General features: G+C 38.5%; 1 protein-coding gene across 6 annotated transcripts in view; it reads left to right on the top strand.

Annotated features, from left to right (window-relative positions):
* PCDH11X (protocadherin 11 X-linked) overlaps window positions 1-16,729 on the top strand; it is a 520,325-nt gene that overhangs the window by 234,247 nt on the left and 269,349 nt on the right. For all 6 annotated transcript variants that reach the window (XM_075106680.1, XM_075106676.1, XM_075106677.1 and 3 more), the window contains one exon: window positions 12,406-12,477. In XM_075106680.1, the coding sequence (XP_074962781.1) occupies window positions 12,406-12,477 (72 nt within the window). The remainder of the gene's footprint in view (window positions 1-12,405; window positions 12,478-16,729) is intronic.

The raw sequence follows: 16,729 nt of genomic DNA on the forward strand, positions 1-16,729 counted from the left end.
GTAATAATCCTGAAATAACAGAATGTTTGTTTTGGTTTGGTTTTGGGTTTGTTTTTGGGTGTGTTTTTTTTTTTTTTAATGGAGTACATAAATTATAGGTATTAGAGAAGATCATACCAGACTTGAATAACCCTTTAGAAAATGATCGCAATCCTTATAAGTGAAATTATTTGCAGTCTGTTGCATATGGACAGAATAATGCACTTTATAATAAATTAATGGAAGTGGCTAGTGTGTATGATTTCACTGCCATCTATTTGTTCACTGCAAGTGTGCTTAATCTAAGATAAGTAGCAATTCAGTATAAATAGTTTACAAATCCAGCGATGGCCATTTTCTGTGGTTTTGCCATTGTTTTTCACAGGCTCCAAATGCTTATTTACAAGTCTGTTATGTTAAGTGAGATACACAAAACCTCCATCTTCCATCAAAATGATGCTTCAATGATTTTTATCTCAGTAACTGTTTCTAAAAGCTCAAATAATTCCTGGAATACATCATCTGGAAGAATTAAAGCATTCCCCCTAATAAGGAAACTGCCCTTTTTTAAACACGCATAAGAGCTCTGTGTACAAAATAGTTGCTCCTTTGATATTGTTTTCCTTAATCCACTAGGATGTATTTCCTCTACAAAATAAACAGAAGAGGATGATTTAAAGTGTCTTTGTTTTTGTAAGTTCATATCTAAGACCTGCCTACTGGAAATTATAAATTCCAGTTTTTGCACTTTTTTTAACAACATGTAGAGTTTTGGTGCAAAAAAAACGGAGTTCTAAATCTTGCAGAGCTTCCTGTATCTTATTGTAAGCTGTCTCAAGTTGAAGTCACTGCTATTATGTCTTCACTATTTTTGGTGTTCAAACTAGCTAGAATTAAACCACCAGGTATTTGTACAGGTTACCTTGTTTTGGATTCAGCATTAAAAATCCTTTGCTAACATTTTTGCTGAAATTTCAGAAATTTCATATTCATCTGCTTAGGGCCAGAGCTTGTATCAGATCACCTAACTCATTCCCTCAGGTTTCAAGTGCCCTGGATCTGTAACGTACTGTTGGGAAGTCCGATGCAGAAAAAGAATAATTTGCAGTAATTTAGAAAAAAGCTTGATTTATACAGTGCATTGCTTAATAAAAGCATCCTTTATAATGCAACAGTCTGTTTTATGAAAAAATGCATAACAACAATCAAATACATTTTCATGTAGCACATCTGAAATGTTTGAAACCTAGATTGGCTCTGGAAATCAGAGTTTTATTCCCAGTCTTATCAAAGAGAGGGCATTTTGTCTCTCATCTTGGCATTAGGAATAAAAATTGTCTGTTGCTTTAAAAATTACTGTATGTGTGACTCTGCTTTTTAGTTTGCCATTTTTAGAATGAGGAAAATGATGCTTCCAGAGGAGTGATACTAATATCAGTTCATTACTGTTGTTATAAAACAGGACTGTGCTTGAGAAGTTTTCCACTGCAGGCACTATTAGTGGAAGAGGACCTGCAAAAACTAATTTAATCATATATTTATGGAAGATTTGATTTCAGATACCATGTTCTGAGTTTTCTCCTTCTCTTTCCCCCTCCCTGTCTGAAGGGGGGGAAAAATCTCTCATTCAATAATTCATGAATAATAGAAAACAAACTAGAAAACATAGACAGTGTCAGGAAACGTATTTGAGAAACAGTGTGTGTCAGGATTAAATTAAACTTTAAAATAGAAGGTGAGAATGCACTTGGTCTTAGGTACAATACAGTTAGTAGAAAACAGTCAAACTGATTTATCTTAAGTGAAGACACCTCACAGGATTAAGTTTGGACATCCTTAACACCACCGTAACACCCGCTTGTCAACTTACTTTGGAAATGCTCTTCTTGCCTTGCCCACTATTTAAAAGACTCGGATCTCCCCTGATCCCTTTGCATTCTTAATTCTCACCTCGTTTATAAAACCCATGGAGAGCATGGGGTTTATTTCTTCTTGTGTTCATTATTTTATTTTCTAAACTTCATCTAACTGTCTTCAGTTATAATAGCAATAAAATTTTGCAGTAACACGGGCTTCCGCGCAGGCTGTGTAATCCCTGTGGATCACTAGTCTGTGCCGAACATGCTGCTACTGTGTCATTACCACACTTGGTGCTGGGTACAACAGGAGTAGGCGAACTCTGCCTCTGCCGCATGCCTAAGCATATTTCTGTTCAGACTAAGGACAAGATAACAGACGCACCAGAGGTAATACTTGTATTAAGTACTTAAGTTTTAAAGCCAACCCAATATCTGGGCCAAGGAATCTTGTAATGATGTCTAGACAATAATGAAAGCACTTCTATATTATGATAACTTCCCTGAATCTCCTGGGTGGGCCCATTAATTGTACCTACATAAGTTAAAAAAAAACCAAAACAGACCACAAAAAAACCAACCCAACCCCCAAACAAAAACAACACCACCCCAAAACCCAAACACCCCCACCAACCCAAAAACCCACTCAAAATACAGAACCTCAAAAACCACTGAGAATGCTTCTGAGCCTGCCTGATTGGTACTTACACCACAATGTCCCAAACATATACATGTACTGTAAGTATGGAGGCAGTTAAGCAGCAGTGAAATTCTGGCATTGGCCTCAGTCCCTGGGACTTCCAAAATCCCTTTCTTCAGTGCAGCCTCCCTTGGTGATGTCCCCGGGCCCGCCAAGCTTCTGATGAGTTGTAGGTTCCCTCCTTCCAGAAAAGCATCATACAGACGGATTTATATAGGTCAGCAAAAGTCATTTCCTAATGTTGTTATTTATTATGTTTAGCTTGAAAAAAAAAAAAAAGGTTAGAATTTTATAATTCTTTCTGAAATAGAACTACTGTTCTCTTGACAGCACACCCTATTACCACAACTAAATATATGATACCAAGGTAGGATTTTTCCTGTAACATGAGAAGGGCTTCCCACCACAGACTGAAGATGGGGTTGGTATAATGTATGAGTATTAGGGAGATGGGATGGGACTTTGTGGACATCTCTATCTGTGGACAGCAGTTTCCCATTTGAGCGAGTAAATAACAAGAATGCAATATAACTTTAAATGGATTTTACTATGATAATATTGAGATTTCAGACTCTATCCTGACCACATGTAAAGTAACAAATGATAGGATTATGTGATTACGTATGTCTATGCTTATGAAAAGACCTGTATGTATTTTACACATGTTGTACTGATGCAGCCCACAGACATTCTTGGCTTAAGTGGGGTGATGGATCTCCCTTGCATTGACCTGCCGTAGAGTAGAAGGAGCTGCTCTTACCTGTACTTGCCCTTGGTGACACCTACATGCATTTCCCTGTTCCTCCCTATTTTACAAGTTACACTGTTTGCATTCAGTCCAAGTTCTGTGCTGAAGGTTAGGATACATGCTGAATAATTTACTCAGAAACTTGATAAGACAAAAAAGTTTATTTCTAAACATACTTCTTTATCTCTTGAGGGATTATTTATGGTACAAGTGCCTGTTCTGGACATACTCTTGCCACCTGAAGAACAATTTGACTTTTTATTTTACTTCATATACTAAGATCTACAACATGCACTAGAAAAATCAAACATACTTTGTAAGACAAATAGTCACAGCTGGGGATAAGGAATGTAAATAGGATGACATGAAGTGAAAAGAGCTGATGAACCAACAGGGCTTCTATAGATCATGTTGTCTCTAATGTCAGGAGAATTGCAGATTAGTCTTGCTGCTCTTTAGAAGTAAGCCTATTTATCAACTTTCTGGAAAACCTAATTTAAGGTGGCACATTTTCCTTAGTTTTGCCACGCTTCAAAGCTTAAAGTATAGGGGTTTGTCAGCCCTTCCTTCCTGACTATAATCGGTGTGTGAGATTCCCGTCCAGGCCTTTCTCCACCAGCCAGGTCTGATCTACTCCTGGCCAACTCTGATAATGTAATTTTAGTTTGCTTTATTAGTAAAGTAAAAAAAAATAGGAAGCCTTAGCTTTTAACAACTTTATCCAATTCAGACTTAGTGTTCAGAGAGAAAGAGCAATTTAAATTGCAAATGTTCATTATAAGAAGCTGGATTTCTATGAAGTATAACTTAGTCACATCATAGAGAAAGAAGATGACAAGCCCTAGAGAAAAACCCAAAACGTTTGGACAAGGATGGATACCGGCAGGGGCCCTGCTGTTTTTCCTGAATAACCTACAGAAAGAGAAACTTTTTATGAAAGCATATAACAAGAAATGTGAATTTTAACAACTCCTGAGAAAATATGCAGGAGTATGAAAACTTGTAGTTTTGTTACCATGTGCTACATTTTTAACATGATGCTTTATATCCGACTCATAAAATGGATTTGTGTACATTTATGTTCATTCTTTAAAAGCTAAGTAGAGCTCAGGCAACTAAAACAAGCTGTTTGATATTATGTTCTATTTTTCCCCCCTTTCACTTGATGCAAGAATACCTTAGCATATAATGTCACATTAGTTTTATATATGTAAATACTTTCAAGACAGAACATGTAGTGTGAGCATATTTTATCATCTGTTACCACCAAGATTTTTACGTATACGAACTAGAAATGTTCTGTGTTTATCAAAATTTAAAGTAATTTTGCTCCTTTAGGATTATATGAATTTGTGGGAATGCCTCTGTGCTTATGTCAGAAAGAATTTAACTATGCATTGATTAAGAATTTTTTATAATTTCTGAAATTTGGGAATCTTGTATAAGTATGTTAACAACGATGTGCAAGATAACAGAAGTATAACACAGGATCTGATCGTTACTTAAATTTAATAGAGTCAGTTGAACAACAAAGTCTTCAACAGCATGTTCTCATAGATAAGCATTTTCCTAGGCATTCCAAAATGCTGATATTCTTACAGAGAGCTTTAGGATAAATCCGTATAATTCCTGTGCATGACATTTTGAAAGGACCAGAGCTGTGAATATCACACCTGATTGCTTTTAAGTCAAAAGCTTTCATGTACAGGAACTAATGTTTCAATTAAAAACAGGGAGAAGGGGGAGGTCATCTGACAGTGCTACATTGGATTGAAAATCATGTACAGAAAAAGAAAATTAGAGCAAATGCAACAGGCTGCTGACTCAAAGCTGAACAGACTTAACGTTTGTATCACCTGTTCAAAAGATTGATAGGCCAAAACTTTAGTATTAAATTACTGCATCAAGTCTCAGAACTTGGTGGTCTTAGCCTCTTGATTTTTGAAATTTTGCTGTTGCTTGTTACCAAGCGCTTGGTTTTGTTCTCCATACTTACCACTTCAACTTTCTCATCATTTAGCGTCTGAAATCTATGAATTCCCTCTAGTATAATTTCAGCTGTGAAGATACTGTGTAAGATTACAAATACTGACAGAAGGTGCAAAGAACTTCTAACCTTGGTATAGTGGTTTTTGTGTTATGCTTTTTCCATGTGAACTGTATTTTACAATTAAAAGTATATATATGCACTTGTAAGATTACTAAGCATTTTATTTTTTAATACTATGTACAATATCATACATTTCACTGGCGATTCAGAGGAAATCCTTTCTCCTTGCATAGAATGAGTAGGTATATTTACCCTAAAATTGCAAATACTTTTTCTAGTAATATTTGGAGTAATTTCTGCCAAATGACATCTTCTTTCCTGTAAGATGCTTGATCATGGAATTCTGAAATACAGATTTGGGATTTGCTTATGGTTGGGTTTCTTTACAGAACCATTAAGAAAAAGAATTTGCCATATGAAGATTCACTATGTGTGTATGGATTCGCTAGCTGTATAAAAAGCATTGTTCTTCCATGGGTGACCTCCTTGCACAGAATGATAGTTTTATCCTTCTCTACATCATTATGTTTGCTGTACAAAAATCCTGCTGTGCTACATCATAATAACATGTAATCTTCTTGCTCAGTTTAGCTGAGATTTAAGGAGCTGCTGTTCATGGAAGCAGTTTTCTAAAGTCTGATCTATAATTTACCAGAATCAACCAGGCAAAAGAGCAAGAGGCTTTATAAGAGGGATACAGCCCTTAAAACTCTTAAATGAAGATTAGTTTAAAGTTTTACAATCCGGTACAGAACCATCTGGCAAATCTCATGTCAGGCTTTGTTAAACCTCTGAGCTTTCCTAGTATGCCGTAGTCATTCAGCCCCCACCCCACACCCTGCCTTTGTCTTCCATTGCTCTGTCTCCTGCCAGGCACCCGCTTTACTCATAAACATGTTGGAACAAAAGAAGGAAATAAGTAGGCAAAGGGCTGATCTTTCTACAGGAATAGTATAACATCTGTAAATGATGGAGGCTGGGGGTGTGCTGCACCTCTGGAAATCATGCCTTTACAATTGCTGGCTGGCTGGTTATGCACTAGGTGATTTATTGCATCTTTGAAGAGGTAATTGCAAGATAAAAGCTGCCTGTTGGCAGAACCATTAGAGACTTGCTGGGCTAAATTGTGGTTTTTGAGGCCAAGGAATCACTGGGAGGACGTATAGCAACATCACAAGGAATTTTGATACTTTCAGAAACGGAGCTGCAGTTGTTACAGCCAAAACAGTAGAAGCTGGGTCAGCAGTGATTCCAGGTGCCTGTTTGGTGTGGAAGGCTGATTGTTCCTGTCACTCCTAAACCACATTTCAGGGCTCTAGGCTGTGGGTTCCTCGCCAATACCTCCACAAAAGGGTTTCTATCTGTGAGTTCCAAATTGTATTATTTTTCCTTTGGCAAATGGCAAACCTAATGTGTTTCTCAAATGCAAAGCAAAAACCCTCCCATATGAATCATTACTAGCATCTTGATTTCAGCTGTCCTATGGCTTTCCCATGTACTTGTGTCATACAGATTTATTTTCATATATATCTAAATATGAAAATATTTATATTAAAAGTTTGGAAACAAGGAACCAAATCATTTGTTCTAGCAATCTGTTGCATAAGATTATACTTTCTTCACTTAAATTAACCCTTTTGTTCTCCTTTCACATGAGGGATCTTAGGAGGCTGAAGGAGGGGACTGCAGGAATCCAATTACCTGAAAGCAAGTTAAAGGCAAGAAGGAGGCAGTGTTAATGGAGATAATCTCCGTCTCAGGCTTACAGCATTTCTCTGTCTCAGCTTGACGATAAAGCTGTTCTGCCTGGACAGTGAATTTAGTATACATGACTTCCTGATTATAATGTGGGGCAGAAAAATAGTAAAGTCTGCAGTTCCTGTCTAAAAATGTACCTTTCGGCCATGTACTTTAAACATAACTAGAAAAGGCAAAAGCTGCCCCAAATAAATGTGTGCAATCCCAATCAGACTTCGATAATGTAACACAGCTAATATAATACTTACAAACGGTATTTTGCTGTTTGTTTCCTAAATCTCACTTCAAGCCATACAGGATTTTTGCTTGAAAGACAATTTCATAAAGCACTTATTTTTTTCCTTTCCTGTAAAGTGCAGGAGTGGAACACTTTGAGTCAGACAATCTTAATGCTGCCGTAGCAATTTTGTGAGGCACCAGAGAAAAATGCATCGTATTATCTTTGAATTTCAGTCTGCTTTTGCTTCTCGCAGCAATCAATAACCATTAGAATTATTGGTGGTAGTATCCAGCTAGATAATTTTAGGGCTTTTCCACAAATCAAAATAGACAAACCAAAATTGTCATATTGTAACTTTTTCTTTTCTTTTTAACTCTAACAAATCCAGATTTGCTTTGAAGAAAAGTGAAAAACTGTCAATAGGGAAGTGGGATGAAAAGGAGATTGACACCTAGCTGAACAGATCCAGCAGTTAGTATTAGAATAAGTTTGAGGGCCTGAACGAATTCCCTTTAAGGCCTGGAAAAGTGATAGTCATTGAAAAATTGGTCATATCTGTGGGTCAAGTTACTAGAAATTTTTGTGATTATTTTAAAACCCCAGCTCATAAAGCTGAGACCAACCAATTGAACATAATTTCTTTCCAGCAAAAAAAGGCCTTTCCCACAATTTCAGAACATGTATTCTGTATCAGAGGTGGCTGTCTGGCAGCTCAGGAGTCCTGGCTGTAGGAAGTGAAGGGATATGGCAGGCTCTGCAGCTTGGAGCACAGCTCGAGCTGGGTTCAGCAGTGGCAGAGAGCAGGCAGTCGCCTGCCTGTGCCTGCGGAGTGGGGGGCTCTTCGTGTGTACAGCTGGATGTGGCAGCTTCCTCTGGATGCCGCTTTGAGCACGATGCACTGTGGGGAGGGAGAGGCAAAGGGGAGAGCTCGGCGAGTGGCTGTCGGACAGGATCACCGGGAACGGACATCTCTTCCTCAGTCACCTACACCCCTCCTTCCTCACCTACGCAGGGGACTGGCAGGGCAGGATCCCAGACAGAGCGAGCTGGGCTAGTATGTTGGGGCAGAGAGAGAATGGTGTTGAGTCTGATGGAGAAAATAGGCTAAGCAAATTAGCAATGTCATGTTATGGATTGGCCTAAACTGTACAGACACGGAGGGTGCCGCCAGAAGGGAGGTCTCCTTCTGTGCATGTACAGTTTGTTGTAATATTAGTTTGAATTTTCTCAGGTGTACAAGAGATTTCCTCCTCGTATTTCAGACTGGGGACCGTTAGTGTGGCATCTCTAAAGGAAAAAAGAAAAAGTCTGACTTAAAATGATGACTTTCATAACCTTTAAAATCTATTTTACTTTTTTTTTTTCCTTTTCTGGTAAATTTTGGAAGCCTGGATATTACCTGTCAAGCTGTCATAAGTAATTACATGTTTGTTAACTGACTGTTCCTAATAAACAACAAGAAATATTCATGATGAATTTCATTTTTCCCTAAAAAAAGATTTAATAACTACTTTGATTAAATATTAAAGCTTTCTTTTACTGTTACAACTAGATAGAAAAATCCAAATATCAGCGAATTATTTGTGTACGATCTTTTTACTACCTGGCTATTATGCTGGATTTTATTGATTGCCAACATAATTGATCAGGGTAATTTCTAGGTGGTCAGGTGGAAGACTGATGTGACTGGCTGTAGGATGACTCAGCCAACTAAAACTTCTTTTGTACTGTATCACTGAGAATACCTGAAAATTGGACTTTCTGTGGATAGACAGGATTGCCTGGCCTTGGGGAACAGTTGAAAGTATTGTATTTCGCACTGGGCAAAAGGGATTACTGAGACAAAGGAGACTTTTACAGCGAGACCTTATGTGGTTTCCTGTCTTTTTTTTTGCCTTCCCCAGTGCCTGTACCAGGGCAGTGATAAGGGGTGTCAGGTAATGATTTAGAGCAAAATGAGTCTTCCTCAACTCTGGCAGAGTGGGGGAGGTCTCAGAAGGTGTTGGATGAATGGTAGGAACTGAATCAGTTGTCCAGATACACCCCGTGCTTGTGGAACGGTAGCTGGCTGTAACAAAAGTGACAGGAGGTTCATCAAACATGAAAAGAACATAATTTATTCCAGAAGTCAAGCCTGCCTGCTAGAGGAATTGTAATCGGTGCATGTACAAGAGCTAAGGGAGCTTTAATGGCACTGCTGAAACCATAATGTAATATCCAGGTTGAAATCATTCCATCTTTATCTCATTATGAGTACAATTTTCTTCTATGCATGAAACTTAAATGTCAAATTGAGGAAGTGGAGGGAACATAAACAGAAGGCTGTGGGCATATTCTATTGTTTCTTTAGAGGAATTGTAGAAGTTGCAGAAGGCTGTGGGAAGGTGCTCCAAGCAAAATGGGGGGATAAAGGCTTCCAGAAACTTCCTACTTTTAGTAAGAGCTTCTTTACCTGCACTGGAAGAAAGAAGCTCCCAGGAGGACTGTCTATCATTACCACATTCTTCCTCTTTTTTAAAGAGAACTTGCGAATAAGTGCTGCTTATGCGATCCATTAAGAACGTGTGTATATCTCAGCATACAAGCAGGGAGCTTGTATACTAGAAGCACAATTGCTATAGTAGCAGGTAGTTCAGAACAGGTATTCGCACAATTTGAGTTTTGCAGCATGCTGAGTTGGAAGCTGCAGCGGATGTGCCGCTAGTTAGCAGTACAAGTGCTGGTTCATTGTAAGCTATCTCGCGTGTAGTCACAGCTCACATGTAAGATGTTTTTCCACGCTGAAAGTGGCAATGCAAATACACTTCCAGGTTCTCTGTGGCAAACCAGGTGGGTGCTGTGTGTTAGGGCCTTTAATTTCTAGAGCTCAATCGTTTTAGTTCTGAAATGGCATTGCCAAAATGCAACGAGAGCTAGAAGGATGTGTACTGCGTGTGGAAAGCCTGTAGGGGCTGAAAGCAGTTACTGCTTGGTTTTTTTCTTTCTTCCATGTGCTCCAGGATGCAAGCTACTGACTGCCTAGTAGTCGCCCCAGAACCTGCTCTGTTTTCACTCTTGCTGTGTTTTGTCACTACTTTCCAACACTTGCCTTTGGCTCAAAGGGTCCCTTTGGGTGCTGGGTGGTGGAAACAATAGGAAGTAAATAAAGAACACACGGTGCTAGTCTGTAAGGAATTCAGCATTAAGAGGTGTTTGAGTCTTCATTAAGTCATATTTAAGATGCAGAGCGTGGTTTTCAAGTGTTACTCAAAATGTTTGAGTATTGTCTCACCTAAATGTACTTTTGCATCCCTTTTCTTCATGTATTCATGCTCTTGCTTTTCCCTTTTTCTCTCTGCTCTAAAATAGAACTGATTGGACAAATTCTGTGCAAAAAAACTGATGTGAAATTCTAAGGAAAACTATTTCTCAAGGAATCACGTGATTTTTAATGTCAGTTCCTGGCAGGTATCCCATATGGAATTATTATGGTATCTTGGCACCACAATTGATATGTTTAATAATTTTCATTATGTATTTGGGTCCCTTTGATGCTTGATTATTACATTTAAAGAGAAATTATAAGGTAGAATATATTTGCTTTTGAACATTCGAAAAACACGACCTTCCCTTTCCAGATGCATTCATTTTAACTCTGTTTAGCATTCACCAAATCTGTGGTTATTTCTTTTTTCTTTTGAAATGCACTTATTGTTCTATTTCAAGAATGAATCATGTTCTGTTGCTACCCCAAAATATAACATAACAAAAATGGTAAAAATGATTGCCTGTAATCTATTATTACAGGCAATCCAACCTGCCAAAACAAAATTGCCATTTAATAAGGTGGTTTTTTTGAAATGAGCTCTGTGAATGCTCCATGCTAACGGTAGTTGCTCACATATTCTGTATTTTAAAAAAATGTTTCCTTTTAAGTGACCATATTTTGACTATATATGACAGAAAATACAATGGCATATCTCTCCCTCTCGTTGTCAATCCTTGCAGTCTCGACGGGCATTTAGATCACTCTGATGTGGGACCTGGATAAGATGCTATTTATATTACATTTTGTCAAAGGCCGTATCCAAAGGGTAGCACATTAGAGATGTATTTCAGGAGGAGGAAAATCCTGGCACTACTTAAATAGTGCATTTCAGCAGAAGACCTTTTTTGTGAATGTCATTGTTCCCATTTTGTGACAAAGCATTTATGGAGACAGAAAATATGAGAGACTTGTCTGTATTTTTGCAGCAACGTGTAAAGTTCCTTCCCTGGGAAATTCATAGGGAGAAAATTAAAAGGAGCCAACATCCTATTCAGTGCTCAGTCCCAGTGCTCAAAAATCTTACGCATTTATTATTGAAGCAGAACCACTACAGGTATCAACAAATATTTGAAGGATGGTTTTGTAATATTAAAAAAAAAGGAAATGTGAAGGGTCAGCAAGACTAATTCTATGAAGACTACTTTAGTCTGTTTGATTATACTGGCTTTTGATTTGGGGTGGTCGATCTTGAAATATTCCATGGTAGTGACATGTTGAAGAGACAAGTAGCTGTTAACTGCTCAGTCTTCTGGCTCCAGCTCCAAAGAGCATTAAGGAAAGGCAAGGGCTGTCGTCTGAAAACATGACTCCCCTGCCCAAATAATGCAGACTTTAAAAAAGTTTTCAGTAATATTTATTTTAATTCACCTATTTAAGTTAATTCCCCTGCAGCCTATGTCCTTCGTTCAGGGTGTCCATTAAACATAGCACAGCCCAGGGAGGAAACAGCAGAGAAACGGGAGTTGAGTTCTCTCTGAAATTCTGCTGCTGAATGTTCCTCTGTTGGCAAATCATTTCATATTTTTGTCTGAGGTTTTCACCTGAACACGCAGACGAAGGTGTGCGCCCTCGCACCTTGAAATTTAAAGCAATTCTATAAAAATAAGTTACTTATCTGGAAAAATATCAGACCTACAGTCTACTCCAAATGTATGCAGTTGTGGTACATTGCCATTAGTTTGTATGAATTTTGTACCTGACTGTTTTATTCCCTCAAGGGAAATTAATGCTGAGTGCTGATAGTGTGGTTGAACATAAAACTGATGCATACTTTTCTCTTCTAAAAGCACACAAAAGACATGGGAAGGCCGCAAACTCCTTTGAAAGAAACAGCCCTGGAGCCCTGGACTCAGCCACAGGTAGGCTGGAACAACTTTTCTGATAATGTTTTTTTCTGTAACAGTGGTTTCTGTACATCTTAATAGAATCAATCTGGAGCTCTAAAGAAATGCTGCAACAGGTAGCAGTGTGGTTCTTAGCATTGTATGTCAAAATGATTTGTTTTGGTGTTTGGCTGCCCAGACTATTGCTAGCGTCCTTTTACTTAAAGTTTTAGCTTTTTTTCTAAGGCAGAAATGCCAGGATTATCTTGCCTTCAGTTTGTCTTCCTTATGTGCTTAAAACCTTTGCAGAACTCTAGAAAACAAAACTACTTTCTGAATGGTGTATCAAGAAACTGGTGTAGAAATGAAGTTTGTGAAAGTTTGTTATTTTGAGAGGAAGGTTTGAAAGATCACCCTTTTGCATCATAAGGATTTAATAAAAAATGAAGCCATACTTCATCATGCAAAAAGAGATAAAGAAATGGGGATATTGATATGCAATCTTCCTTAACGCAAAGTGGGTTTAGATTTTTTGGCCTTGCAGTTATGTACTTACCTGAGCAAATCTGTTGTTCTAAATTCTTAAGTGCAGGAGTTCAGAGCTATTTTTGCTATTTATTCCCTGTGTATCGCTCCTGAATTGCACATTGAAATATGTGGCTTCGGAAGTGATGGAGGGGAGGAAAGAGCCAGTTCCTAGTGCAGGTGAAACTGGGTGGTGTTGTTCCAAGGATAAGGATTGGGACTGAAGGAGAAGAGGCACTGGAGCAGGGTGGAGATGAAGGAGGGTGCCAGGAAGACCAACCTGGAGAATCAGGCTGCTTCTGCAAATTCCCAGGGGAAGATAGCTGCTGCTTTTTATGGATGCGGGGGCATTTTTCCTTCAGAAGCTTCCATATTTGTAATTCATACGGCACAGTGCTTCTTCCTTTGCAGGTTTCACCTGCTACTAAAGGCCGCAGTGAATCTATAGCTGTAATGCCAAAGTTGAGTTTGCTGGCAAAGATGGAGAGAACCAGGCAGAGGTAGCAACCCCTGATCTGTAATTACAGTGTCACTGTAGTCTAAGGCGGCTCTGCCTCGTATTTTCAGGCTGTAAGCACTCTGCTCAAACAAATATTCTCCTATTTCTTCTCTACTTTTTACAAACTATGTATATGAAATCCCAGAACGTAGCTGTTTTCTAGAGGCACGTTCACTCCAAAAGCATGTGGCAAACATAGCATAAGAATTGAGAGGTAGGAATGAAAAAAACCCCGCATCTGTTACTGCTAACTTTGTTCATGCTCAAGTTTATTTTTTTTATTAGTTAGAATGCTAACTGTGCAGGCTTTCATGCTACAATCTATACAGCTGATTAAAATATAATAGCTCTTAAATGATAAATCCTTCACTGTAATCACCGATATGTATTTATGCTTGCGCACCTCTACATACAGGAAGAAAAGATAGCTCTCTGTAAACATGCAAGCCTTGTATTGCCAGGGAAATCCCTCAGCTGTTACTCTCCAAACACAGGATCTTCCCTCCTTCCTGAATAAAAAGCTCCCAGGTGCAGCGTGTGCCTTAACTGTTTCCAGCTACTGCATGGCCAAATCTCCAAATGCTCCTATCCGGGCAGCTGCTAATCACAACACGCATTAAGCGTGCATTGATCTGTGTCTGCAATCAATAATGTTTATGTGCAGGACCACAGGAGTTTGCTATGGTCCATAGTTACTGAGAGGCAGTAACTCTTTATGTGCAAAACAAAACTGTTGAGGAAAATGTTTTGCTCCGCAAAATTTTGCTGTTACTGCTAAACAGCAGATGACTCATTAAGGGAGGGCTAACAGGCTCCTCCTGTTTTCTTGCCTCCATCATGTGTTGCAGAGCAGGCAAGTAGAGAGGTTGGAGTTTGGGCTGGGCTTTGGTTTGTCGGCACATATCAGAAAACTTTGGCTTCTGAGTTGTGAGAGGAGGAGTTGAAGCGGCTTGATGCTGTGATCCTTGTTTAGGGGAGCCCTGGTGCATGAACATGGGTGTCAGAAGGGAGCTTTTGCAAGAGGTGGTTTGTGTGACTGCTGCCAGCAGCGTTGTCAAAGAAATATTCTGTTGGGCTATCCCAGTGCTGACGAGAATCAGTGTTCTTCCTGAGTATACAGACCATCACCGTGTTATTTGATCACTTCTGAAAGTGGCATTTCCACTGCTTTATTTAGTAACTACACAGATTAAAAATGTGTGAAATGTTTCTGTAATATCTATTCATTTTGGAGAAAAAAAGAGTCTTCCTTTTCGAAAAATACATACAAAAAAGCTAACACCAATATGCTTTTTTATTTCACGGAGAGAGGAAATGTAATCAACAAAATAAAAAACTGCTGGAACCATTAGTGTAGCAGAAAATTAAATTAGTTGTTAATTCTTTCATGGATGTAATTCTGGCCCCTGAAAATCCCTCCTTAGATATTTTGTATAAAGTGAGTAAAAATTCATGGCATGGATAAAAGCTTTGTCTGTTTTATGAGCAACAGGCAAATGATCCAAATGGTGCTCATAAAGCAAATGGTTCCCAACTCTACAAGGAGGAGGAATATATTTAAAAGCCGCTAGAACGAATCATGAGTAAAACCAACTCCTGTTTACAAGGTGTTATTTACATGAAAGTTTTTCTGAGTTCCCCCGCCAAAGGGAAAGACTCACTACTTTTGTCTACCTAGTAATAACAATTAAAAAATCATTACACTTTCTTGGGCTACTTACTGCTGTTCAGTGTTGAGGGCTGCTGTGGGATGCGTTTTATCAACAGAGACAATGAATGAAATAGCTGAGAGCACAGTTCCAGTGTGCAGGGCCAAACAGTCAGTGAAGCAGAAAGTACCACATCTGGCCTCTAATATCACGAGGTGAGAAGCTGTTACCTATTAGCAGTTGGGCAATTTCACACAGAGGTTATAGTCTAGGGGAAACAAGAAATGGTACTTTTCGTGCAGAGGGAGGGAAAGCTTTATGCCGCCTGTTCTGTCATGGCTTTCATTTGCCTTGTTTGTTCAAGGTTTCATCTTAGAAGCAGCCAGGTAGCTGAAAATTTTGAGCGTGAGCTGTTCAATTACACAAAAAATAAAGAACAGTAGTGCTTCATCAGGCTCATTTTGTATTCTCTGGTGGATTTTTTTTGTTCTTGGTTTTGTTTTTTGCTTTTTTGGCTGTAACTTAAGTTCCTAAAGCAACATGACATTGCCGACATGGGAATTCTTTTTGATGGCCTTGCCTTTTAACTTGCAGTTTCCTGTATCTTTTTCTGTGAACTCAGTGAATGGAAACTGATGTTACTGCCTGGAAAATAAAGTGTGAGAGACTCATTCTGATAAATTTGGGAGAAGACCTTTGCAGATAAGGAACATGTGTGGTAGTAATTGCCCATATAGACTTGTCATTGGTTTACAAGCTTTATTGAAATGCTAAATACCATGTATTCCTATGGTTATGTTTTTTTTGCTGCTTTGCCTGATTAAACACTTAGCTGATAAACCCTGTCAAGGCTGTTCAGAGCTACTGCAGTTCAGATGACATATTTATAGCCTCTGTTTTTATGGTCAGTTGGAAACAGGATAATTTAAAATCAAACTAATCCGTGATTGTTTAAATTTTTGAAGTTGCTGATGCTATTTTAAAATCTGAATTTTGTGTGGTAGTGCCATGAAATAATATTAATCATGATGATTCTGATTCAGAAACAAATTGTTCTATTCTTCCAAATTACTAGGAGGATAAATCTAGGAAGAGAGAATAAGGATTTACCAAAATAAGGAAAAAGAACAATGATTAAGGTTGTATAGCTTAAAACTGCAGTAGTGGCAAATAGTGAGGTCAAATAGCATGGCAGACACAGCAAAACTCCCGTTCTTTAGTTGCAGAGTATTTCTGACTTAAAACTTTTTGGGTTTTGTGACTCTTACATCAATATCTATTCTATATCTCTGTGAAATACTGCATATAAGTGATTCATGGAGTTGTTCAACAGGATAAAATGTGAGAGGGTAGTGTTATTAGTGCTGTAGCTTTTTATTTGTTTATTAATTGTAATAGCTCCAGGTGCTCTTACTCACTTAAGATAATGGCTAAAAAGCCAGGGTACAGTTACATTAATTTTCCTGGCCCAAATGTAACATAATTACTTTAATGAACACATTAATTCATCCCCTTTCCTCATGCTTTTCCTCCTTCTTAGTCCACGTTGTCACTGGAAACCCAGCCAATGATGACCCTCTCCTCAAAGTTCTCTGTGAGGGTTAAATATCCAAGG

This window comes from Phalacrocorax aristotelis, chromosome 11 (genome assembly GCF_949628215.1).
Source record: "Phalacrocorax aristotelis chromosome 11, bGulAri2.1, whole genome shotgun sequence".
Lineage (NCBI taxonomy): Eukaryota > Metazoa > Chordata > Aves > Suliformes > Phalacrocoracidae > Phalacrocorax > Phalacrocorax aristotelis.